The sequence below is a fragment of the Vidua chalybeata genome, chromosome 1 (assembly GCF_026979565.1).
Source record: "Vidua chalybeata isolate OUT-0048 chromosome 1, bVidCha1 merged haplotype, whole genome shotgun sequence".
NCBI lineage: Eukaryota > Metazoa > Chordata > Aves > Passeriformes > Viduidae > Vidua > Vidua chalybeata.
The window spans coordinates 119,226,722-119,251,992 of record NC_071530.1 but is presented as its reverse complement, the minus strand read 5'-3'; the positions used below and the strand labels follow the sequence as shown (position 1 = coordinate 119,251,992).

The 25,271-nt window shown below is 37.4% G+C and overlaps 1 protein-coding gene across 1 annotated transcript in view; it reads right to left on the bottom strand.

Annotated features, from left to right (window-relative positions):
- Positions 1–25,271, bottom strand: part of PREX2 (phosphatidylinositol-3,4,5-trisphosphate dependent Rac exchange factor 2) — a 141,497-nt gene that overhangs the window by 59,837 nt on the left and 56,389 nt on the right. The window contains exons 19-27 of the mRNA XM_053953106.1: positions 22,730–22,815; positions 20,389–20,525; positions 15,344–15,461; positions 14,328–14,512; positions 13,299–13,460; positions 9,323–9,545; positions 8,768–8,975; positions 3,820–3,999; positions 982–1,076 (exon numbers count right to left, since the gene is read on the bottom strand). Coding sequence (XP_053809081.1) covers positions 982–1,076; positions 3,820–3,999; positions 8,768–8,975; positions 9,323–9,545; positions 13,299–13,460; positions 14,328–14,512; positions 15,344–15,461; positions 20,389–20,525; positions 22,730–22,815 — 1,394 coding nt within the window. The remainder of the gene's footprint in view (positions 1–981; positions 1,077–3,819; positions 4,000–8,767; positions 8,976–9,322; positions 9,546–13,298; positions 13,461–14,327; positions 14,513–15,343; positions 15,462–20,388; positions 20,526–22,729; positions 22,816–25,271) is intronic.

Below are 25,271 nucleotides of genomic sequence, written 5' to 3'. Positions count from 1 at the left end.
TGAGCAGCAGTATTTGTGATCAAAAGCACTGTATCTGTGCTTGGCTAGAAAAGACATGTCCTTTTAGGCACCTGAGCTGGTACTTCAGCTTGATGCTGCACAAGAGTATATCAGCTCATTCTTATCTTGAGTTGAGTTGAAGATACAGACCCTGGGTCTCCTCTTTTATTAACAATTCATTATGTTCTTCATCCTTTACTCTGTATTAGCTTAGCTGTGTAAGTATGTATCATTCCTGGAAATGAAATTCTGTCTTATTCACATTACTCTGCATAATTCACAAGATATCTCAGATACCTTACATAATGTCTTAATACTTTCCTGTTGCAACTGAAAATATCATTCCTGGTACAATGAACAATAAAAGTTATGGCCAGGCCTCACTGGTGGGTCATATTCAACTAATATGCTCAGTTTTTTCTTTTCCTAAATCAATCCCAAATAATAAACTCCCAGCTTAGAGCAAATATTTTCTTATTATTAGTCCCCAAGTATATGACCTCCTTCTCCATGCAGTTAAATTCCATCCCATTCCTATTAGCAGCTGCAATTACTTAAATCCAATTTGTCATGGCACAAACAATAATGTGCTTCTATGTGGTCTCACATTCCTTCCTATAAACACACACAGCCATATCCTACTCTCTAGGTGCTGACACTGGCTAGGAGAGTGCTCCACACTCACCTAAAATGTTCCTCACTCTGTGCAACACAATGCACTGTCAAGACATGAAAGACATGAAAAGCACTGACTCCAGGAGCTCTAATACAATCTATTCACAGAGATAATGGAATGTTGGCTCTCTTTTACAGAATTCCTAAGTGCAGCACTAGCTAGGCAGAAGAAAAATTATGAACTTCTATTACTAAGGAGGATGCAATTTTTAAAATAAAAAGAATAAAACTGCCAGGCAAATGAAAAAAATAAAATTAAATAAAAGGCACAGAAGACACATTCATAGATGACTTTTCTAAACATACCTGAATCCATTTCATCACTGTGAAAATAAGAACTGCACTGACTGCTACATATGCTGGTGAAAGAGGCAATGGAGTTCCTATTGCTGTTGCAGTCACTTGAAAACAAAACACAAAACACAAAAAAGAAATAAAGCTATGTCCTTTAACACAGGCTCTGTTAAAAAAAGTTATGGAAATTCTTCCCTTTTCCCATCCTAAATTTAATGATAAGATGGTCTGTGTAATTCTTTATACACAATAAAGTTCCCTGTTCTTAGGCTTTCATTTGATTTGCAGTCCTGGTAAGAGTCAGAAGACCGGATTCCCAAAATAGATGCTTCAATTATCTCCCTTCCCCTTACCTGTGAACAAGTACTTGCAGAACAATAATACAGACTTTGAATGCAAAACAACCAACTTTTCTTGCATGAGTGGTAGTTTTTGAATCTGTGGCCTCAAATGTTTTAGTTACTTCACATTTTCTCCTGGTCCATAGCTAATACAAACATTGAGTCTTTACAACTTGTGTAACAGAGTCTCACTGTAGGTTTACAAGAGATTTGATTCGTTTGAATAGCACCAAAACTGAAATTACAAACTATTTTCCTTTTCAGCCAAAGCAGTTCATGATCCCATCTCTTCCAGGTGTTCCTTTTTTTAGAGATGTATAGACATTTACATCTGTGGCTTCAGTCAAAACTTCAATGCATACGAAATTTCACCCACATTGATCTAATACGAAGATTTTCGGATTAAAATCTGTACATTTTTTTCTGCTCTTTTCTCCCAAAAGCAATTTGTTCTGTACAGAAAATACATGGAGATATACCTACTCCTGCAGCAAAACCAGAATAAAGCATAGACTTTTGTACTAAAAAGCCTATGAATATATATTTGAATTCAAAGTCTTCAGAGTTGTTTAGCCATATGAAAAATCATTTCGTTTCAATGCAGGAAATGCTTAAGTAATTATCCAGCAGAGGGAGTCTTCAAAAACCCAAATGAATGTGAGATAATGTAAAAGTGTACCTAAGGGAGGTTTATACATAATGATATGGGTCTTATTTAATGATTTGGGTGTACCCATTCACCAAGATTAACATATCCTTTTGTAAAATAACACTGCAGTTATACATGTGCTCCCTATTTGTTTTCTTCATTTGTGTAGATACAGAAGTGACTTTTCAATAATTTAGGGAGAGTGATTTATATTTCCTGGCTAACGTACGTGTTTTGGACCTGTTGTCAACAAGGTAAGTGAATGTGTTAAAATTTTAAATGAAGCAATATGATGTAATTACAATCATAACCATTAAGTAGATGAAAAGACATCAGTAACAACATGTTCCTAATAGTGGATGAACAGTCCCAAGGAGTATTAAAAATTTCTGGCTGGATATTAAGAAATGTTTTCTAGCGAACTCTATTCACTTATTAAAGTCTCCAAAGGGGAGATGAAGGTTAATTAAAACTGGGTTGTGCAAAGCATGAGAAAATAAAACACAGGAAAATGAGAAACAGATTAGATGCATTTGCTGTATCATTCTGCATGATTTTTGTCTTGTATTGTAAGGTTTAGAAGGAGACCCTATACAAATGAGAGCATTATAATAGTTAAAATTAGCCAAACCTTTTCAATAATAACCACGGCAGCATTATGAGAGCTGGAGATTTTAAGTATTGACTAATAGAATTATTTAAGCAAAGAAAAAAACATTCTAATCTCACTGCAACACTTGTCCTTAATGCACAAATGTTATGATTATTCTGCATATGGAGCCCTAGGTTTTATTATTCCTACACAGCCAGAATAGGCTATAAAGGACAGGAATCAGAATAAAGAAAATGTTTTGAACAAAGAGATGCTGATGTCCTGGGTCACACCTTCTTTCTCCACATACAAATCCTGTGCCAGCTGGGAAACTTTGCGACAGGAGCAAGCACACATCACTGGAGCAGCTTATGAACGGTCAGTTGGACACATGAACATGCAGGAAACTCTAAAAGTGCTTATGCTGGACCAAGAACTTTGCCTGTGTGTTCATCATGGTAAGACCAAAATGAACTTAATCTGTTTACATCTGTGTAAAGACAGAGATAGTTTGATATGAACTCTTTCTACTATGATGAAGATTTCATATCAACCAGGCTGCAGTAATCAAATATAGCTTAGGAAAGACATCTCAGCAACATAGAGTTCTGTACAAAAATGATGAACCTACTGAGACATAGACTTCTGTACAAAAATGATGAATCTACTGAGAGCCTAATTTCTGAGCATGATAATGAACTATGATACTGAAAAAATAACGAACCCTCATTTTACTTGCAGCTAAAATTTAAATTTAGTTTTTTATATCATGTAGTTAGCCAACTTTCTCTAAGCAAGAGAGTATAACCTATATAAGAACTATACTTGCTATAATTACTCCTTCCTTTTCAAAATTCTTTGTATTCTCATTCACAGTATGCATTACAAATTCTAGAGGTGAGTTGATGCTACAGTATTTAAAGTGAAAGAAGGTGAGAAATACATGTTGATAAACAGTATATTTTTCTTTAGATCCAGAAGAATGGTGGCTCTATCACCTTGCTTTCCATGACAGATATTTGGTTTGTTCTTGGAGACATAATAACCAGTTATTTCTAGTTTTTGTAAGACAGGTAATCTAAAGTAAAGTTTTACATCTTTGGTTGTGATAGCCTATCCAGATTTGGGTGACCAAGATATAATAGGCTAGTTACTCTTCCATTAGTAATGTCAGAATCATATTCTAACAGTCTCCATAACCGCTTGATACTTTACAAACTTCCATATTTGATGCAGTGGAAAACTAAAAATAATATTAATAAATTTACCTGTAAGAATCCCGGTTACTGATGGTATCATGACCAGAATCTTCTTGTTCATCACCTGTTACACTGAAACAGACTTTCTTCCCATTCCTTTCACCCTTTTCATTATCACTGTCTGCTGGTATTAAAGGCTCGGGCGTTTTACGTTCTGATTTGGGAGAATATGTTATTGAAGAAAGAAGGCTGTGAAAAACACAAAAATAAAGGCAAATTCATGTTTTTCAAAAGTGAGCTAGCAAGAGGATAACATTTCTCATCACCATCCTCCAATTATTATTCTATAATATGTGAAGGGAATATCTTAACTCAGTCAATATCTATTTGAAACAAGGAAAGGAAGTGACACATTCAGTTGTCAAAAAGTCTAACAGTGAAACCCCTTAACCTTACCGAATACTTATTCGTGTATGAAAGCAACGATTCCAGCTGGAGAAGAAATACAGCACATTCTTGGACTCTTGGGGTCAAACTGCATATTAACATAACTATTTTTAAATATGAATTCTGCACTTCTTAGCAAGTCAACAAATCAAGAAAACAAATGAAAGTAACTGTATGTCTGTGAAAAGCATGTATTTTCCCAAATGTCAGTGTGCACCACAAACTATTCTAATAGGGTATTTTAAAGATCTTTATTAACATCTCTGTGTACTTTGCGACATTCAAAGTGTCTAAGCCATTATCACTAGTAAAACTGATGATTAATATACAAGCGTCTGTGACAAGCACAAAAGTGACATCCAGCCAAGAAGAGAGAACAGTGTAGACTGCTACTTTTAGAACATGCAGAAATCCTGGCAGTGAAAAATTCATATTCTTGGATGATTAATTCATACTGAGATGCTCTAATTTACTTTCAAGATCAGAACAGCAATAATGGGCAATTGTCCTTTAATTCCTATTGCTCAAAGACTCTATTAAAATCACACTTTCTAATTAATATTTGGATTTCAAAAGCAGCATTTTTCTTGCAAAAACTACTTTCTAACTACCTGAAATCAGAGGACACTGAACTAAACTTTTTTTCTCCCCTTGAATTACTTAAAAATAGTAGCAGGGTTTTATTGAAGGAGCTGTCAGGATGGTCAGCTGGCAAACTTTCTACCAAGTACATGGTAGGATTCAAAATTAGGTTAGATCTTACATGAAATTCTTGCTACTGATGGGAATAGACAGATTTTATCCCACATATAGTTAAAGATACTGAACTGAACTAGAATACAGAAAAATTATAATAAAGGCATAATTTCACTAGAATTTAAACTCACCCCTCCACTAGACTGATATCTTTTGGGCTACATTACGCCTTAACACTTCGTATCAGTAGGAAATCACAACTCAATTCTTTCCAATCAGTGGCAAGCATAATTCCATGAGTACAGGAAGAGAGATGGGACCCATATTTTACATCAGTGATCAGTGTCGATCTCATGCTAGAGCATATTTGGTTTTTGAACTTGTCCTAAAATGAATGTGTTATGGAAGCAGAAACCCTAGGAAATCAGTTCTTCATACCTGTAAAACTTATTTTCTTAGTAAGAAATATCTAAGGGGTTCAAAAAAAGATTAGAAAAATTCATGGCAGAACATTCTAACACTGCTCTTAAACCAAAAGGTCCATTCTGAAAAGACCATCTAGTTCTGCCTGCTGAAAGATGAGAAAAGGACAAAAATAAATCTATACTTTTGCTTGTTCTTGTGTTCCTACTCTCATCCACTTAAAAATCAAAGTTCATTCTAGTAACTTCTTGGGGATTTTGTTGCTACAAGAAAATAATCAAGAGTAAGAAACAAGCATAATGAACTGCAATTTCAGCTCCAGAAAATATCTTCCCCTGAGTAATTATTTGTCAAGACACAGACAGACTATTATATCCCCTTCTTTTATGTGACTGTTTAGTCACTGCTGCCAAGAGCTCAGTAAAAGACTGATTAAGGTAGCTGGATCTTATCCTAAGGGGGCTTTTCCATTTCTCTCAGCGGGCAGGCTCTTTTCTAAGGAAAATTTTTTTGCTGAACTACCATGAATGAAAGATGGAACTTTGGATTACCAAGTTCTGGAGCAAAAAGTTACTGAAGTTACTGATGTGCTCTTAAAAACTCGGTCCAGGGTGTTGAAAATAAAAACCTGGATACATCGCTTCCCCAATAATCATGCTCAAATATACTTCTGTTTTTCGTCTTAAATATGACACATGCACAATACATTTTCTCCAGAGATGGGCCTACCCCAAACAAGATTACCTTAGATATCCAGCTCTCAAAGGAGAAACGCACACGTGAATAGTAACTAACAGCTGGACAGTCTCTATGAAGAATATTTCAATGACACAAAGAAATTTGTAACTTAAAAAAAAAAAATCTTCGCCTGTGGAATTACTCTTATGTGCAACCCAAGTCAACACAACCCTGACAAACAAAACCTGCTATGGTTAGTCAAAGAATTAAAAATGGCAGTAACAAAAACCTTTGCTGCCTTTTTCTCACTCCACAGAGTATGTTCCCAAAAGACATCTTTCCAAAAAAGAGCTGGGATGGTGGGAGAGCACTGAGTGCATGAGAACCAAGAACTCAGCAGAGTCACCATATAGAAAACAATTTGAAAAAGGATTTATTTCTGTGTAACACCTAGCAGCAACATGGGGTATCTGCAGCATCACTAAAGAACTATTGAGATACCATTAAATTATTTCAATGTGAGCGCAGTGGAGCCTTGAGAGGCTCTCTCTGTCTGTCAGTACTACATCACTTATCCTACCAAAACCCATCAGCAAACAGTCTCATAAACTTTTATGGAGACCATATTAGGAGTACAAAATCTTCTCTTAAACCTTCCCTTGCCATAATCTCTCACAGACCTGCTCTTCAGATGAAACACTCATTTTTAAATTCACTGACAGACAGGAGAGGTTGAGCAGATAACACTGCCCCAAGATTTTGTGAGCTGAAATACAGACCAGTACTGACCTCAATACAGAGCAGAGACCTCTAGTAACATGCATGAGCAAGTTTTCCAACAGTAAGTATAAAGAGTAACAAACAGTCATTCAGTAGTCCAATTTTTCTGTCACACAATATCAACATAAATTAAAAACTGTGATAGATACCATGTTCATATTATCCATCCTGAGAATATTAAAATAATGAGGATTGCTTAGGATAATGATCAATTCAATAAAAGAAGACATCAATTTTATTGTTACTATGCCACAACAGAAAAAATAAATTCTACTGTCTTTATAAAAAACACAAAACTAAGCATTTCCTCCCAGCTGTTTAAGTATGAAAATTTCTAATTAAAGCATGGCTGTTGAATTATCTATTGTGTCACTCTATCTTTTGTTTCTCCAGTCCTAAATCTCAAGAGTTAATTAGCATCTGTAACCATGTTCTAATATACCATGTTCCTCTGAACTGCTCACTCTTCCCTGTTCAGCACTTTTAAATAGGTCTCTTAGCTATCCTGTTTCCTCTATAGAACTGCTTTCCTCTACAGTAATTACTCACTGGCAGTCCACACAATGTCCATGAGGAATAAAGCATGAAAAGTCTCAGTTTTCCAATCAGCCAAAGGTAAAATTTGCTAAATACATCTGTGTACCTTATACAAGATCAGCTACAAGGTCAGTGTACATAAAATTAAGGAATGAAAAAAAGTGAACCCTTGTGTTTGTACACAATTTTTCTGTGAGTGTGTGTATTTATATATACATTTATACAAAAGAAAGGCTCACAATTTTCTGTGCTTTTGCATCACAAGCTCAAGGGAGTGGAAAGGAAAGGTGTGGCATACTGGCAACTGGAGCTTCCTGAAATATTGACTAAAATTCCATATATAATTTTCTGACTTCCATGAGGAAGAGGGACAATACAGGCTTTACAGATAGTCATTTCTAAGAGCACCCAAGCACTGAAATTATCATGAATTTAATTAACTTACTTCATCTTCAGTGTGGTAATCAGCAGAACTATGTAAACGCACAGGAAACAACATTTCCTTGAAAATACTGAGTCAACTCCTGCTTTCATTCCCAATGCAGTATGTGATACATTACAATTACTTATAATAATTACAATTACATACACAGCTATTACAACTAGAGAACAGTAAAAAAAAGAAATCCCACCTTAAGTATACATGAAAGGACAAATCACACTACAGTCTTCAAGATAACATGAGAAACAATGGCACATGTCTTATCTAAACTGGAGATCATGACAGATTGTCTTTTAAACTCAAAAACTTTGCTGGTTTTGCTTTCAAAATTAATTTCTGATTTTGCATTACATATGGGACTCTTTCAAAACGTAAATACTTCTTAGCCTTCTTCATCAAATAGCCCAGGAGTCAACTCACTTACTCTGCACAAGAAAAAGCAAGTTATAAATCCTTGTCCTGAATTAGGACTAACTGTGATGAGACCCTGAGTCTCCCACATTCAAGCCAAATGTCCTAATCACTCAAGGGTGGCTCTCCCTAAATCCATAGCTCTTCCTTCAAGGTCAATTTTGTTTTGAAAAATTTCTAACAAATTAATGCTCTCCCCATAGGTGAGTATTGTCTTAACCAAAAATTCACCTGTGAGACTATTCAGCAATACCTGAAGAGTTCAATAAAGGTCATTTTTATACCTCTGCCCTTTGTTTCCATTCCTAGTGAAATCGGAGGTTACGTTGTGTGCCGCATATTTTCCTCACTTCAAATTAATTAACTTTGCCACATTCTAAAGAAAATCTACAAACTGGAAAAAAACCCACAAACTGCGGGGAAAAAAGTGAGGCACACTGCAAAAAAGATCAAAATACAACATCACCTGCACTTAAATTTTTTACTTTACTTCAATTCTGTCTGAAGTCAGCATTGAATCCTATGCTATACAAAAGCATTGCCCAGATTTATCATTATCTATGGAAAAATTAAAGGCAAGTCCAGATGGTAACATTTACTTACTCATCTATTTGGCAGACACATGTTTCCACCTCTTTCAGTGCAGCTTGTAATTTGAACAGCAATTTTTGATAGACATCTTGTGTTTCTAAGTCTTCTTCTTTTAAGAGGTACCTCAGACCATGGCCCTCTTGCTGGCCAAGAGATTGTCCTGAAGGGGCAGCCATAGTAGTAATGGTATGTTGGACATAAATCATGGGATTCAGTTTACCTGGGAATAATTCAAAGGGATTTCATCACTATCTATTTTCAACATACATTTTGAGGTTAGTAAAATACCTAAAAGACACTGAAATACTTTTCTGTTTAAAATTTATGTACTTATTTAATTTTGCATTTTATTTGCATTTCAAAGTCAAGCTATTTAAGAGAAGGTTATTGTGAAATTATGACTATCCATTATTATGCTGTGAAAAAAAACTAAAAATCAAAAGAAGGGTGATTTCAGAAAGACTTGTCCTCAATTTTAATATTTGGGCTATAAACCTAATCTGATTACCTTTTAAGACCCTATATCAGAAGCAGTGGAAGCAGCTCTTTCAAACTCAATTGACTTACCTTGGTCGGTGTTTTTATTTTCCTTTTCATGGGAAGAATGTTTTCTGCTGTCTAACTGTACACCAAAGGCACTACCAAGGGAAGTTGAGGTCTTAGGGTAAGACACTTCCATCACATTTATATGGCAATTGGTGGGACAGAAATCACTGCTGTGAAGTGGTGAAATCTTTGACTTAGCTTGTTTGAAGGTAGGCCAAGCTCTGTTTTTTAATACTCTTGAAAACTAGAAGTAAGAAAGAAAACCAAATGTTGATTATGAGCTCTTCTTGTGTCTGCACGTAGCTAGCAATTCTTGTGTACCTAACTAGAAAATAAAAGCTGAAAATATTTCAATCATCCTTGACTTAAGGTGTCTTGACTTTGCAATTTGCATCTTTCTCTAAAAGGGAAAGAAAAAATATTTTTCATTTTACATTTTTAAGTGGGATTTTTGAAGCAAATTATATTTTAAGAAGTAAATAGCTTTGTAACAGAGATAGAATTTATTTCCCATGGAACATAATAAAAAATTAAGTGTCTTTCTGGGGAGCAAGTCTGAAACTGCTGTACTGCTCATGAAATTTATAAACACCTGCCGACATTTTCAAGCCAGTATTTTTCAAAAACTCATGAAATTTTTGTCTGAAGTTATAATGAAGACAAAATCAGAAAGTATGAATTCTGGATTTCCTGATCAAGAAGGAGAAGGTCCTCTTTAATTATATCTTATCCTCCTGCATTAGGAGAAGCATTGCCAGGAGTTGGAGGGAGGTGATCTTGTTCTCCTCAGCACCAGTGAGGCCTCCCTCGAGTCCTGGGTCCAAGTCTGGGCTTCACAGAAATAGACATGGGCATATTGGAGAGAGCCCAGTGGAGGTGAGCCCTCTGAGATCACTTAGGGATTGGAGCATTTCTCCTGTGAGGAAAGGCTGAGAGAGCTGGGACCCTTCAGTCTGGAGAAGAGAAAGCTCAGGGGTTAACACGTCAATGTATATGAATACCTGAAGGAATGGTGCAAAGAGGACAAAGCCAGGCTCTTTGCAGCGCTGTCCAGTGCCAGGACCAGAGGCAATGGGCCCAAACTTAAGCACAGGAGTTTCCTCTGAATGTCAAGAAACACTTTTGCACTGTGAGAGTGATTGAGCACTGGCATAAGTTGCTCAGAGAGGTTCAGGAAAGAGAGGTAAGATCCCCCTCCTCAAAGAGGATCATCTCTAGATGGTCTGGGCGACCATCTCTAGATGGCCCTGTTTAAGCAGGGTTGGCTGGACAAGACCTACAGAGGCACATTCCAACCTCAACCAGTCTTCTATTTTGAGTGACATTAGGAAGCTGATGAGCACTAATAGATAAAAACTGCAAACACCCCATTTTACAGACTTTCCTAGCTCAGCACCCCTTCTCCCCCCTATATATCAGCTCAGCAATGAGGAATGCTTTTTATGGTCTAATTTTAATACAGTGCTTAGCCACATCTCTTTGATTCTAACATCTTAAATTTTGTGCAGTGTCTTGAATAGGCTTAGAGTTATTTGGCTTTTACGATGAGAAGATGTCAACCCAAAATGGTGAGGACTGAACTGAACACTCAGCAACTACATCTATGTCAGAATCAAGTCATGAGATCAAGCTCTTCAACTGGGAAAGAGATTTGTAGGATTTTTGTCAATATGTGTCATTTCCAGTGCAGCTTGTGGTCAGGGAAGAGTTTGTTTCTGGAAAGATGCAATCAGTGTTTTAATCACAATATCTCTCCAGTCAAAATATTACAGCAACCTACTTCAGCTATGAACTGCAGCTCATGCATAAGAATATTTTCAAAGTTAACTTGCAAAGCTTCTTCTCCAATAAATGTCAGTAAAAATTTGAATCAGTCAACTTTTTACTAACACTTCAGTTGAATTAAGACACATTCCTTCTGCAGAATAAGATGTTTCTGTACAGGGACTTAAATTTCTATTTATTTTGGTGTCATATTACTTCAGTCTGATGAATGCTTTTTGTGATAATTACATTTAAATCTTTAGATCACAAGAAGATCTGGAGGGTTACAAGAAATCCAATTATGGAGTTGTTCAAAGGCTGAAGAATGTACAAATTGTTAAGAAGGGTACTAAGGACATTCAATGATGAAAATGTTTCTGCAAGCAGTACATATTTCACATCTCAATCTCCCACACATCCTGCTCCAGAGAGACCAAATACTGGCTATGATTTAATCAGGTCATAAGTCAGGACCAAAATTCTTTTCATATACGTGTTGAGAAACATCTGGGACTCATGGCACTAGAATCGAGGTCTATTAGGAGCAAAATGTTCTGATAATAATAATAGTAGGAACTGCAGAAATCCACAAGATTTTTATTTATAGATTTCGAACTTTCACAGTAAAACCAGGAACCAAGCTGGGCTCATGCACTCCGAAAGTCTCCTGTAACTATGGTTACCTTTACCTTGCCAAGAGAGTGACACATCTATTCCTGAAATCCACTGCATTACTAATTGTCATTAAAAGCTATAACTGTGAAACTACTGATTTTTGAGCAGATGAGATTTAAAGTGCAGTCTGTATCAGGAATATCTGCTTCTAGACAGAGTAAGAACTATGAAAACTTCCCTGAGGCTGTTTGTTTCACATCCAGCAAGCACAACAAAATTTGACTTACTGTCTTGGCCTCCTCTGTAGAGGCTATATATCACAGTCAAAAATTTTCAGCTACAGAAGACATATAAATCACCTGCATGTTACTTGAACTGTAACTGTTAATATGAAAACTAATTAGTTTAAAAAAAAAAAAAAAATTGAATTTTAACCAAATTGGAAATATGGAGGTCTGTAATTCAGGCAAACAATGGAGGGGTCAGATTTTTGCTAAAACAGTATCAGGATTCTTTTGATGTCTCCATTGACACAACTCAGTTTATTCCATTTCTTTTTAGAGAGCACCTGGAGAAGTCTGACAAGCTGCTTTTTGGCCTTCGTCCTACTGACTACTGAGCTACAGGTATTCCTAACAGTTCTCCCTACTTTCTTTGAAAACTGAAAAATCATTATCTAGTCTTTTAAATGCAGCTTCTGCAAATGTGTGAAGCTTCTGTATTCACTTTCCTTTTCCTTTGCTTTTTTTTTTCCTTTTCAAATTTTTATGCCTAAACTCCCAGAACAGATCAGTTTCTAAATGTCTCAACTCAGATCCCCAAATGAGGTAAGACAGGGCAAACCCATTTTTTTGCAGCCATTTTGAGCCAACTTCAAAGTAATTCACCTCCCCACAATTAGGTTCCATGAAAGAGGAACTAGGAGTCTGGATTAGAAAATGAGTTTGCATTAAAAAAATGGCAAATGGTTGATTCATTTACACCCTGCTTAGTTAAACAACTATAGCAAAATTCACTGACAGCAGCTAGAAGTCATAGCTTGGGCTATTTATTCGTTCACATATCATTAACTTAGATCTGAAGCATATGAAAGTCAGTGCCTTCTCCATTTTTCCATGCTATTATGTTTTATTAAACCAAGTGACGTTAATAATTTACAGAGATGGTACTATTAACAGATATGCTAGGGCCTAAAAGTTGAATAAAAGGGTTACAATTTGCTTTTTGAGTTGCAGTAGAAAGGAAAAAAACAACTCTGTTGTTATTGCTACATTTTTGGTTAACATCTGCAAATTCACTAGAGTATTGGTTTAAGGCATTTACAAGAATGACGGCTCTTTTGCGGAAATATGTAGTTGATTGTCTCTACAACTGAACACAGCAAACAAGAAAGAATACAAACTACCCAAAGTCTAAAAAAGGGATAAGAAAGAGAATGGCTTGAAAACAATTGATGCAATTACTCAATTAAGGCATTCATGCTTCAAAATAGCTAAACTTTCAGCCACATTTTTGCCACTGCCATAGACACTCTGAAGACTTATTCAAACTATACCATATTCCCCCGTTTCTTCCTTAAAAGACAAATACAATCAAGCTTAAGACATACAGGTCATACCTTTTTATAGCTAGAGATTCTTCTGTAGATATGCTCAATTTTCTCACTGCAAATGACGCTGAATTTACTTTGAAGTTCAGTGGGGATCACGTCATTTAAGGAGTTGAGGCTGTTGCAATTCTGCACAAAATTTTCATCGCTTTTTGCCAGTGCTTCAAGAATCTAAGACAATAAAAACAAGAGAAGTATGTTATGAGATTAAGTTGACTAAAATATCCCCTTACTAATCATATTAAATCTTTTAACTAAAGCTGAAAAGTCTGATAACATTACAGAAAATGGTGCATAACAACAATGAATGAAGCTTGGGATGCAAAGAGGTTTTCTTAAATCTATTCCCTGCTAAGTTATACCCATAAGTATTTTTTGCTTGGCTTCTCATGATATTGTCTGATAATGGATTTACTGCTAATTTCCTACTAATGTAACCACTGTGGCTCCTCTGAAATACATTATCTGATGTATTTACTTGATCAGCACATATTATACAGATCTGCTGAATTAATTCACTCATTACTTCTAGAAAACCTTTGGTTTGGAAGAATACTAACACATTGAAAAAGCATAAAAGAAAAGTGAGTGGTATCCTCTTGTATATTCTGCATAAAAAGCCCAGGAAATAGGGCACAGAATAAGCTGTACTGCTCAGTAAAGACTGAAGCCTTGCTATAATGGTGAGAAAAAGCTAATTAAAAGGCATGTTGAAGAGATGAGGGTAGTATATAGCATTTATAGATATTTCAATGGATCTTGGACTTTCTTTCAAGTCTTATTTGATAATTTAGAAATAAGGGAGTGGAAGACTTTGAAGATCTTTTAACATTTTTTTTAGATTTAAAGGCTCAATTTACAATGACAGCATAACTCTTTTTGCCTCCTGAGCACACAATCATCCTCCAAAACATCAGAGAGATAAAGGTGACCAATTATAAGGTATCAAATGAAAGACATATAAGAGTTAAAAAAGACACAAGTTTCTCCATTGGTATTAAACACAATAAGCATCAACATACAAAAAATGCTTCACACCTTTGCAGTCAAACTGAAAAATCCCTTTGGTTCAATCATTTTTTCCAAGACATGGCACTTTATTCCAGCTGTGCTGTCATACTCATAAACCACTCCATACTCCAGATGAACATTGTCAACAGTCAGACTCACATGATCTTTCTTCCCATCAATTATTGCCATGGTGTTAAATTTGTCAATTACCTCTAGAATAAATAAAGTAACACAAATCAGTTGACAAGTCCTGGCCATTAAATGAACAATAAATGACATAGGCAAACATTTTAGAAAGAGGTGTGTTCTGATCATTCTACTTAAAAACATTAATTAAAAAAACTGGCTGAACAATATAAATATCAGAACACCGGTAGATTTATAGATGTTAAAACACTGGACTGCAAAACAGGCACTACTCTTTCTTTATGAACAGTTATTGAAGGGGGCTAATTCCATTTCATTTATAATCCAGAGACATTAAGAACAACCCAAAAAAGGGAAAACTGAGTATTTCTAAATAAAGTAGAAGAAAATCACTATGAAAACTGCCAACATTCAGAAATGAAACCACAATATCTGCATTTATGAATGCACAGTTCAAGTATCAACTGTCTCTTTAATTACAAGTTGCAGATGAATGCACTTTCATCTAAACTTTAATTGCCTGAAAATAATCTGAAGGATAGTTGTGTTCTTATTTCCCATGCAGTAATGACTAATGTATCTAGTTTAACATAATGATTACTAGTGGTGAAACTAAATCAGGTAATGCCTAGGTTTTTGTTTCTTACAAATGAAAATAAACAGATTTTCTCCTAAGTGTTCACGGAAGTATTTTCTCTAAATGGGAAAGATACTAGTTTTCAAAGAATAGCATGTTAAATTTATATGTTTAGAATATATAAGAAAACAAATCCCTATGTAAATCACATCTTATGATCTGCTCAAAATTTCCTCTCTGCAAACAAACCCACTGCCTACATCTTCCTTGTATTATAATAGCATTCTCAACAACAAGAAGATCAAACAAGCATCAGTACCTTCCACTTTACAGTCAAAGGCATCGCCTCCATCATCTCCAGAGGGTTTGGTGTTTGTTTTCTGAAGATCTTCCTGTGCACTTTCAATGCTGTTGTAAACCCACTGTATAGAATCTTGCTAGAAAAACAACAAAAAATAGACAGCTAGAAAAAGCTTTGCAAGTGCAACTGATAGCAACTATTTCACTATTTTTAAGGCCTAAGTTAAAAAAAATAATCCAGAGAATTTTGGATTTTATAAAACCATTCAAAGAATTTTGGCAGGTTATTTTTTATTTCAGCATATATTGTCATGAGACAGTATGAAGTCTGTGACAGCATGACATCTATCATTTTTATGTCATTGCCAAAAATAATTTAAGACATTTCAAATCAAATTGCAGATTGAAAAATATTTTAGCCCAAGAAATCATGGGGAAAAAAACAATTTTTGCTTTGCTAAGTCTGCGGTGCATCCATAAATCTGGTGGCAAAAGTTATGGAATATCAACCAAAGACAGAGAATGTCCAGTTAATTCATCACCTTGTGTCACTGGCACAAAGAACCTATACTACAGCCTTCATTACTTACATTTGCCTGTATTACAAATATTTTACTAGTGTAGTAATATTTTTTTTCCCCCACAGATTAGCACCCCCTGCAGCCCCCCCAAACAAAAGAACCACAGGCTCCAAAAGTCCACCATCTTCTGTGGCTGAGCGACACACGAGCACAGCAATGGTGGCTTACATGTGTCATACAACCTTTGAAGAAGCCACGTGTATGTCTTACATCTTCTTCCCAGTCTGTAACTCAGCCACATGTCCATCATACCCTTGTGAAAGGTCCTATCAAGCATGGCATCCCCAGATTACTCTTTGTTCCTTACACTTCAAAACAAGCTTGACAAGTTAGTTAATCACTCCTTCTGCAACAGCTACAGCAGAAAAAAATGACATGATTATGACAAATCTGAATTCAAAAATAAGTTCACGGAAGAATTTGACGTTAAGCAAGGACAGCAAACATTTAGGCTGTTAAAATCTTCATGCAAAGTGCCAAATATATCCAGTTATCCTTTGCGAAAATACATCAGCTTCTATCTTTATCCCATCGGTATGGTTTCTCTAGGTTTCCTAGATTCATCTATGCCTTGCTTTTCACTCAACAGCATAAAATATTTTAATAAGAAAGCTTAACTTTCAGAGCTCTCTGTTGATTGTTGGAAGACACCTGTGCAGAAAATGATCAAGAAGAATGCTTCTGAAATCCACATTTCACCTCAAAGCTTGGTGCTTCGTTATGGATTCTTACAGACTTGCTTGGCAGCATTGAGACTGCCACGCCAATATCTAATAGGAAATACTAACTACTTAACCTGGAAGTCCCTTTTCCAAAAGTTAACAACCAATCTAATGCAATATGACTCAGAGCAATGTTCTTCAAAATCATTACAGGAGAACCAACTAAGCATTAATCATGATTAGTATCACTGCAAAGTAATTCCAAGAAGCAAAATCTGATCTCAATTTTCTTTATTCAGACAAAATAGAAGATAAACACTGTCCAACAGAAATTATGCAGTTATTGACCAAAGGAATCTGAAATGAAGCTTCATGCTCCAGGCAATTAGGAAGACTTCTTACCCTGTGAAGTAAAAGATATAAAAACCAGAAAAATATTCCCTTTCAATTATGCAATTGCGAACCACAGGATAGACTGCAATGTTCTGGGTAATTAAATGATAGGCTGTGTGCACTGTACTTACAAAATAGGAGAAATCCATAGTCATCTTCCAAATAATAATTTTAAAAACCCACCAAATTTCTGAATAAGGAGTTAAATTTTAGCTGTCTTTTCACCAGTGGGAGTACTACCATTTACTTCAGTCTAGACAATTCTCCCATAGTTTTGGATAATACTGCATCCTAAATGAAGTTTTTCTTGTCTGTCTGAGGAACTTCAGTTATCTGTGATTTGCTGAATTATGATCAGCTACTTTTTAAAACTGAAATAAATACTATGTATAAGAAAAAACTTCAAGTTATTATACAAGTTGATTAAAATACCCAAAGTAATTTTTTAATGTCAAGGCATTCACACCAGCCAACATTAATCAATGGTCTTTGGATGTCACTAATATCCATAGGAAGTCTACACTTATACACAGAGAGAACAAAACTGCTGTAATGAATTTAATTTATCTTTTCACAGAATCACAGAATCACAGAATAATGAGGTTGGAAGAGACCTCTAAGATCATCAAGTCCAACCTATGCCCTAACACCTCAAATAGACTATAGCACCAAGTGCCATGTCCAGTCTTTTTTTAAACACATCCAGAGATGGTGATTCAACCACCTCCCTGGGAAGACAATTCCAGTACTTTATTATTCTTTCAATGAAAATTTTTTTCCTAATATCCAACCTATACCTTGCCTGACATAGCTTGAGACTGTGTCCTCTTGTTCCGTCAGTTGCTGCCTGGTGGAAGAGACCGACCCCCACCTGTCTACAACCTCCCTTCAGGAAGTTGTAGAGAGCAATAAGGTCACCTCTAAGCCTCCTCTTCTCCAGGCTAAACAACCCCAGTTCCTTCAAACGTTCCTCACAGGGCTTGTGTTCCAAGCCCCTCACCAGCCTTGTTGCCCTCCTCTGGACGCGCTCAAGCGCCTCAATGTCCTCCCTGAACTGAGGGCCCAGAACTGGACACAGTACTCGATGTGGTCTCACCAGCGCTGAGTACAGGGGAAGAATGACCTCCCTGCTCCTGCTGGCCACACAATTCCTAATGCAGGCCAGGATGCCATTGGTCTTATTGGCCACCAAGGCACACTGCTGGTTCATATTCAACCGGCTGTCGACCAGCACCCCCAGGTCCCTTTCTGTCTGAACACTGTCCAGCCACACTGTCCCCAGCCTGTAACGTTGTAGGGGATTTTTGTGGCCAAAATGTAGAACTCAGCACTGAGACTTATTAAACTTCATGCTGTTGGACTCTGCCCATCCATCCAACCGATCCAAGTCTCTCTGCAGAGCCCTCCTTTCTTCCAATAGATCAACACAAGCTCCCAGCTTAGTGTCGTCTGCAAATTTACTAATGAAGGACTCAATGCCCTCATCCATGTCGTCTATAAAAATATTAAATAGAACTGGTCCCCGCATAGACTCCTGAGGGACACCACTGGTGACTGGTCACCATTCACCACCACTCTCTGGGCCCGGCCATCCAGCCAGTTCCTAACCCAGCAAAGAGTGCTCCTGTCCAAGCCGTGGGGTGCCAGCTTCTCCAGGAGTATGCTGTGGGAGACAGTGCCAAAGGCCTTGCTGATGTCTAAATAGACAACATCCACAGCCTTTCCTGCATCCACCAGAGGGGTCACCTGGTCATAGAAGACCAGGTTGGTCAGACATGACCTACCCTTTGTAAACCCATGCTGACTGTGTCTGATACCCTGGCCATCCTGTAAGTGCTGTGTGATAGCACTCAGTATGAGCTGTTCCATTATCTTACCTGGTACTGAGGTCAGGCTAACTGGCCTGTAATTACCAGGATCCTCCTTCCTACCTTTTTTATAAATGGGTATCACATTGGCAAGTTTCCAATCACCTGGAACCTCACCAGTGAGCCACGACTCTTGATAAATGATGGAGAGTGGCTTTGCAAGCTCATCTGCCAGCTCCCTCATCACCCTGGGGTGGATCCCATCTGGTCCCATTGATTTATAAATATCCGAGTGTCCCAGCAGTTCTCTGACTGCCTCTTCTTGGATAACAAAAGGACGATTCTGCTCCCTGGCACCACCTACCAACCCCTGAGGACAGTTGTCTTGAGGACAGGCTGTCTTACCACTAAAGACTGAGGCGAAGAAGGCATTAAGCATTTCTGCCTTTTTCTCATCTTTAGTTACTAGGTTGCCTGCCTCATCCAATAAGGAACAGAGGTCAGTTATACCCTTCCTTTTACCGTTAATATATTTGTAAAAACTTTTTTTTATTATTTTTAACAGTAGTTGCCAAGTTCAAACTGAACTTTAGCCTCCCTATTTTTTTTTCTACATGCCCTAGCATGTCCCTTAAATACTTCCTGAGAAGCATATATTTTATTCTAGCCAGTTTTGCTATTAGGGAACAGGACATTTTCTTTTTAGTAGAGTGCATCTTCCTTTAAAGCATAGGTGAGTTTGATCTCGGTATGCCATGTAAGAATTTCAATTCTGTATTATCATTTAAACACAAACATCCCAAGAACATTTTCATAAAGACTGTATTTATGTGACCCAGTTCTAACTATATAATTCTTATAACTATGCCGTAGGTGTGGGAGAAGGATTCAACTCTTGATTTTAATTGGATTTTCCTCCTCAGTAAACACATACTTGAAGAGTTTGTTTGTGAAGTTAATTAATAATATTGGTTCCAGTTTACTAAAAACTTGCAGATAATTGGAAAATTACATTATACAATCCAGCTTGGTTTGGTTTTCTTCCTAAATTTGTATCTTGGAAGCCTGAGATTTTCTCTTTAACTAACATGACAAAGATAACAAAATTTGAATGCATTTTAAAAAAAGGAAATTTTGAGTCCTTGAATATATACTTATTCTTAAGACTGGAATGCAATGGGAACTCTGACTTCTATGGATGGAACTGCACTCTGCTCTCTGTGTACTGAAGTGTAACAAAATTCTGGAAGATCAGTTTTATGTATTTTATCCTCCTGCTGCTGAGCAGGCAGAAAGCTGTGTGATTCCCTCTCCATCAAGATGAGGATACACCTCAAAATTCTTTCTGCATAAGACTGCAGAAATGCTTGAAATAGATAATAAAAATTGTCAATGATATTTATTTCAGTGAAGAAACTAAGCAGATTTTGAACATCACCATTGAGCAATCTTCAGCTTTTACACCTCAATTGGCTTCCCTTCAGTTTTATTCACCACATCTTTCCTCTCACCCCACTCAAACACAGCATATATGTGCATAGAGATTAACACTACATTGTTTACTTTGACCAAAAATAGAAATCTAGGGGAAAATGTGCAAGGGCACCAAATGAGACATACCTGCATTGGCCTCCTGTACTTCCTGCAGGCCGTGACATGAGCAATAACACTTGCATGAGTCTCTTTGCTGACATTAATTCCATTTACTTTGATTATGCACTGGCCAGGGTGGAGACCTGCCGCAGCTGCCACTGTTCCTATTAATAAAACCCACATAGTTAGCAGACTTCTTTTTCTAAACATCTCCTTTCAAGATTAAAGTCCAAAAAATATTTTTTTAAAAATCAGAACCTGGTCTGACTGATCCTTACATACTTCCCTTGACCACAGAGTACTTCTGTAGACAGGTTGGATGCCAAGAAAATGGAGTTTGCCAGCAGATGTTTCCATAAAAGAGACCAGACAATTTCCTAAAGGCTGCTTTATAAAACAACAAACATTGACTAGCAATATGAAAATGTAGAAAATTCACCTCAAAGAAAAGGACTTTAAAAGGATAAAATGGCTCTAGCTTGAAAGTCACTAATTACAACTTAGCCTACTCTTATATGTCCCAAGCTTATGAGCTTCTTATTTAATTCAGGTGTTTCAATTTCACAAACAAAACAGAAGTTTTCTGGCAATACATAAAGTACAAGACTAGTATAAGATACTAGAGTATCATGTTAATCATGAAGTGAAATATCTAAATTCCATAGATATTTTCAAAGATGTTGCTCTTTTTCTCATCTTCCCTACCAATGCAATTATAGCAGAGGGCCTTAGACCTTTAAATCAAAATCTCAAAGATAATTAAGTAGAATATCTCAAATTAAATTATCAGAGGGTGGGTCAGGGGGACACACACAATATGACACCAAAACACAATATTCTCCTTAAGCAATATAAAATATTTGGTTCAGTGACTTATTTTCACAATTGAATAACCACGTTGGGAAAATCTAGAGACTGAATAGGCATTACAAAAAGAGCTGTTGTCCCCAGGTCTTTTCAGTGCAATTCAAACTCACTCCTGAAAGACAGCCTGTTGGAGTATGACCTTAGTTCCAGCTACCTGAACATTCACCTCCAAATGTCTCTTGATACTGCCACAGAGGTGCCAAGGAAGTTAAAAATCTACAGCCTAGAGACTGCCAGACTGGGTTGCAGAAGCTAGGGGCTGTGAAAGAAAAGGCTAGACTGAATTTGCAGGGCTGACAAATAGAAAGCTTGTCACAACTTCATGACTTGCCAGTTGAGCATATTTGACAAGGAAATAACTTATATACATGATCTTCCCTCATTTTAGGAATTATCACTATTAGGTTAAAGCTGCATTTAAAATCTAATATAAAATAAATTCATTGGAAATTACAGTATTACCAGCTATCGCAATCTCCCCTCCCCCCAAAAAGACATACAAATAAACATAGATCCTATTTCGTATCTCTCAAAAAAAAAAATCTCTCTTCAGAAAACCTCAAGGTCCCAATTCAGCAAAATAAGCACATGCTTAAAATCTTCAAGATTTAGCAAATCACACAGGCGAGCACTTGCATATTGTTGAGGCTAATCAGAATAAAGTATGTGCTTAATAAATAATGATAGGCAGCTGAATTGAGATCCAGGTGCAGAAATAATTATGACATCAGCTACTAAGTTTATTAGTCTTACTTTTGAAAATCTAATTTCTGGCACCACAGCCTAGAACAAAATGTCATCAAACTCTGTTTAAATCTCGCTGTATTGCAGATCACTTCACTTTTCATGCCTCAGTTACAAAGGCAGGAAGGGGGAAAGAGACACAACTGTCCCACAGTAACTAAAAATACAGTTTAGTTTGCTCCACCATAAGCAACATGAGGCAGCAAGAAATAATGCTTCAACTTCTTTTAGCACAAGTGCGCTGCTCAAAAACATCAGGTTAGGATAGCAAGCATCTGAAAATCACATCCCAAAATAGTATTTATGTGAACCATCTGCAATTACTAAGACAAAGCCACTAACACTCTTGAAAAGATTTGTAAAAAACACATTTCTTTGCAAAATGTTTTCAGAACATTGCAGAACCACACAGCCACCTAACAAATTAACACACAGGTTCCCAACAGCCACTCATTGGACAAAGTTGTATTGCATCCTTCAGCTACTCCTTAATCTGTAAAGAATGCACAGCTTTAACTTAACTTTGCTACTTTGGTATAACTACATTTAAAATAAAGAGTTGGAAGATGTATTCATGTGTACAGAGTATAAATACACAAAACTTATATATTTGAGTTTATTTAATATAGTTTGTTACTTTGGGAAAAATAAAAAAATCTAAGATGGATTACTGGACCTAATTTTGACTTATCTCAACCAAGTCATTTAGATATTAAACGCATATTTACCAGTACCATTGACAGCTCTTATGGCTTACCTCTCCCAACAGCATGGACAACAGATGGGCCAAAACCTCGGATTTGGAATCCAAGTCCATCTGCAGAGTCAGGAATCTTCACTGTCCTGATACAAACAAAGATTTAACATGAATGTAGCAAAAGGTAGCATTTTGCTATTCAGCAGCATGTAGGTTACAAGGGTGTAAAACTCCACACTTTTATTCAAATCAGTTTTCAGATTTTGTAGCATTCATATTCCAAATACCATGCACCACTGGCATCAGAAATAAGAGCAAGCTGAAATAGCACAAAAAATCTATTTCACAGGGAAATTCAATATGCTGATTATAATCAAAACACTACCATAGCTTTAAAATTCCTCCCAAATGGACTGATCTTTAGGTAAGTTGCTGTAGCACAGAAACACTGAAAGCCCTGGGAAGGTAGGCAGTCTCTCCCAGCCAAGAGGACAGAGCCTGAGGACCAGAGATCACAGCAGGTCTGATCCGAGAAGCTGCAGAAGACTGCAGAACTCAGATCCAGATTACATTTTAACAGAATCACAGAATGTGCTGAGCTGGAAGGGACCCACAAGGATTATCAAAGTCCGACTCCTGGCCTTGCACAGACACCCCAAGAGTCACATCGTGTGCCCAAGAGCACTGTCCAAACACTTCTTGAAACTCTGTCAGGTTGATGCTGTGACCACTTCCCTGGGGAGCCTGTTCCAGTGCCCAACCACCCTCTGGGTGAAGAGCTTTTTTATAATATCCAACCTAAACCTCCCCTGACAGAATTACAGGCCTTTCCCTCGGGTCCTGTCACTGGTCACCACAGAGAAAAGCTCAGTGTCTACCCCTCCTTTTCTGCTCCCGAGGAAGTTGCAGACTGCAGTGAGGTATCCTGTCATAAAAGGAAATTTTTTTTGACAAGCAGGACTTTCCTCTCATGAAGCCATGCTGATCAATGACTGTGTTGTCTCTCAGGTGTTTTTTAATACCTCCCAGAATAATCTTCTCCATAACTTTACCAGACACAGAAGTGAGACTGACAAGCCTGTAGTTTCTCAGGTCCTCTTTCTTGCCCTTCTTGAAAACTGGGACAACGTTTGCCAGCTTTCAGTCAGCTAGCACCTCTTCAGATTCCTAAGACAACTCAAAAATCATCATGAGAGTCTTTACAATGACAGCAGCTAACCCTCTGAGGATTCTTGGGCTCATGAGGCCCCATAGATTTGTAGAGTTCCAACTGAAGCATCATATCTCACACTATTTCAGGGTTGTCTGAGAGTTGATCATTCTCACAGTCATGGTCCTCCAAATCAGGCCACTGAGACCCCCTTTGGACCACCACCCATGTCAAAGATGGAGGTGAAGAATAAATTAAACACCTCTGCATTGTCCCTGTCCTCATCTGTGAGGTGACCATCCTGTAACAGGTCAACGTTATTTTTACATTACCTATTGCCATTAATATACTTGAAAAACTCTTTATTGTCCCCCATATTTCCAGCCAGCTTCACCTCCAGTTGACCTTTGGCCACATGAATTTTCTCCCAGCAGTGGTGAGCAGCATCTCTGTATTCTTCCAACACCACTTGACCTTGCTTCCATTGGGCATACACTTTCCTTTTTAGCTTTATTTCCAGAGAAGATCCCAGTTTGACAAAGCCGATCTTCTGCCTCACCTGCTTGACTTACAACATTTGGGAATTGCCTGCTCCTGTGCCCTTAGGAGGTGATGTTTAAAAAATGACCAGTACTGATGGACCCCAACAATTGCAAAGACATTTTCACTCTGAAATAATGAATCCCATCAGGTGTGAGTAGACAAGGTGTTGAGTAGATCATCCCATGGTCAACAAACCCAAAATTTTTCTGCTGACACCAACCTTGGAGCCATGTATTGACCTGATGGATCTGCCTAATCTTATTGATATTATTCCTTGTTACTGGAAGAATCAATGAAATCAACTACCATGCTCCTGATCCCTCTACCAATCATCCCAGGGCACTGAAGTCTGTTTTGATTGCCCTTGGACTTCCCTGTTTTATTTTATTGCCAGTTTGAACAACCAATAGTGGATAGTAATCAGAGGGCCCTAGTAGACTGGAGAATTTTCCAGTAATGTCCCTTATCCGAGCCCCTGGGAGACAGCAGACTTCCCTGTGAGCTGGGTCAGGTCTGCCTATCAGCCCCTCCATTCCCCTTAGAAGGGAGTATCCTATCACAACTATCCTTCTTTTCCTATTAATGGAGGAGGTCCTGGTGCAGGGTACAGGTAGTGTTGTTTCAGGAGGCCCCACCATCCCAGAAGGATTCACATATCTCATCAGTTATTCGGCCTTCTAGCTCCAGAGCCCCACACCTCTTGTAAAAGGTACCAGTCCTACTTGCCAAATTCAGAGAAAGAGGAACCTTCTTGCTGGTACATGCTGTGATGTGCCTCCAGCCTTCATCTTTAATAGACCCCTGGCTAATTTAACAGTCCTTTGACTAATTCCCCTGCAGGGCTCTGGGTCCATCTGCTTCTTCACTATAATGGAGGTTCAAGACTCCTGGGAGTCTGAGACTGTAGCA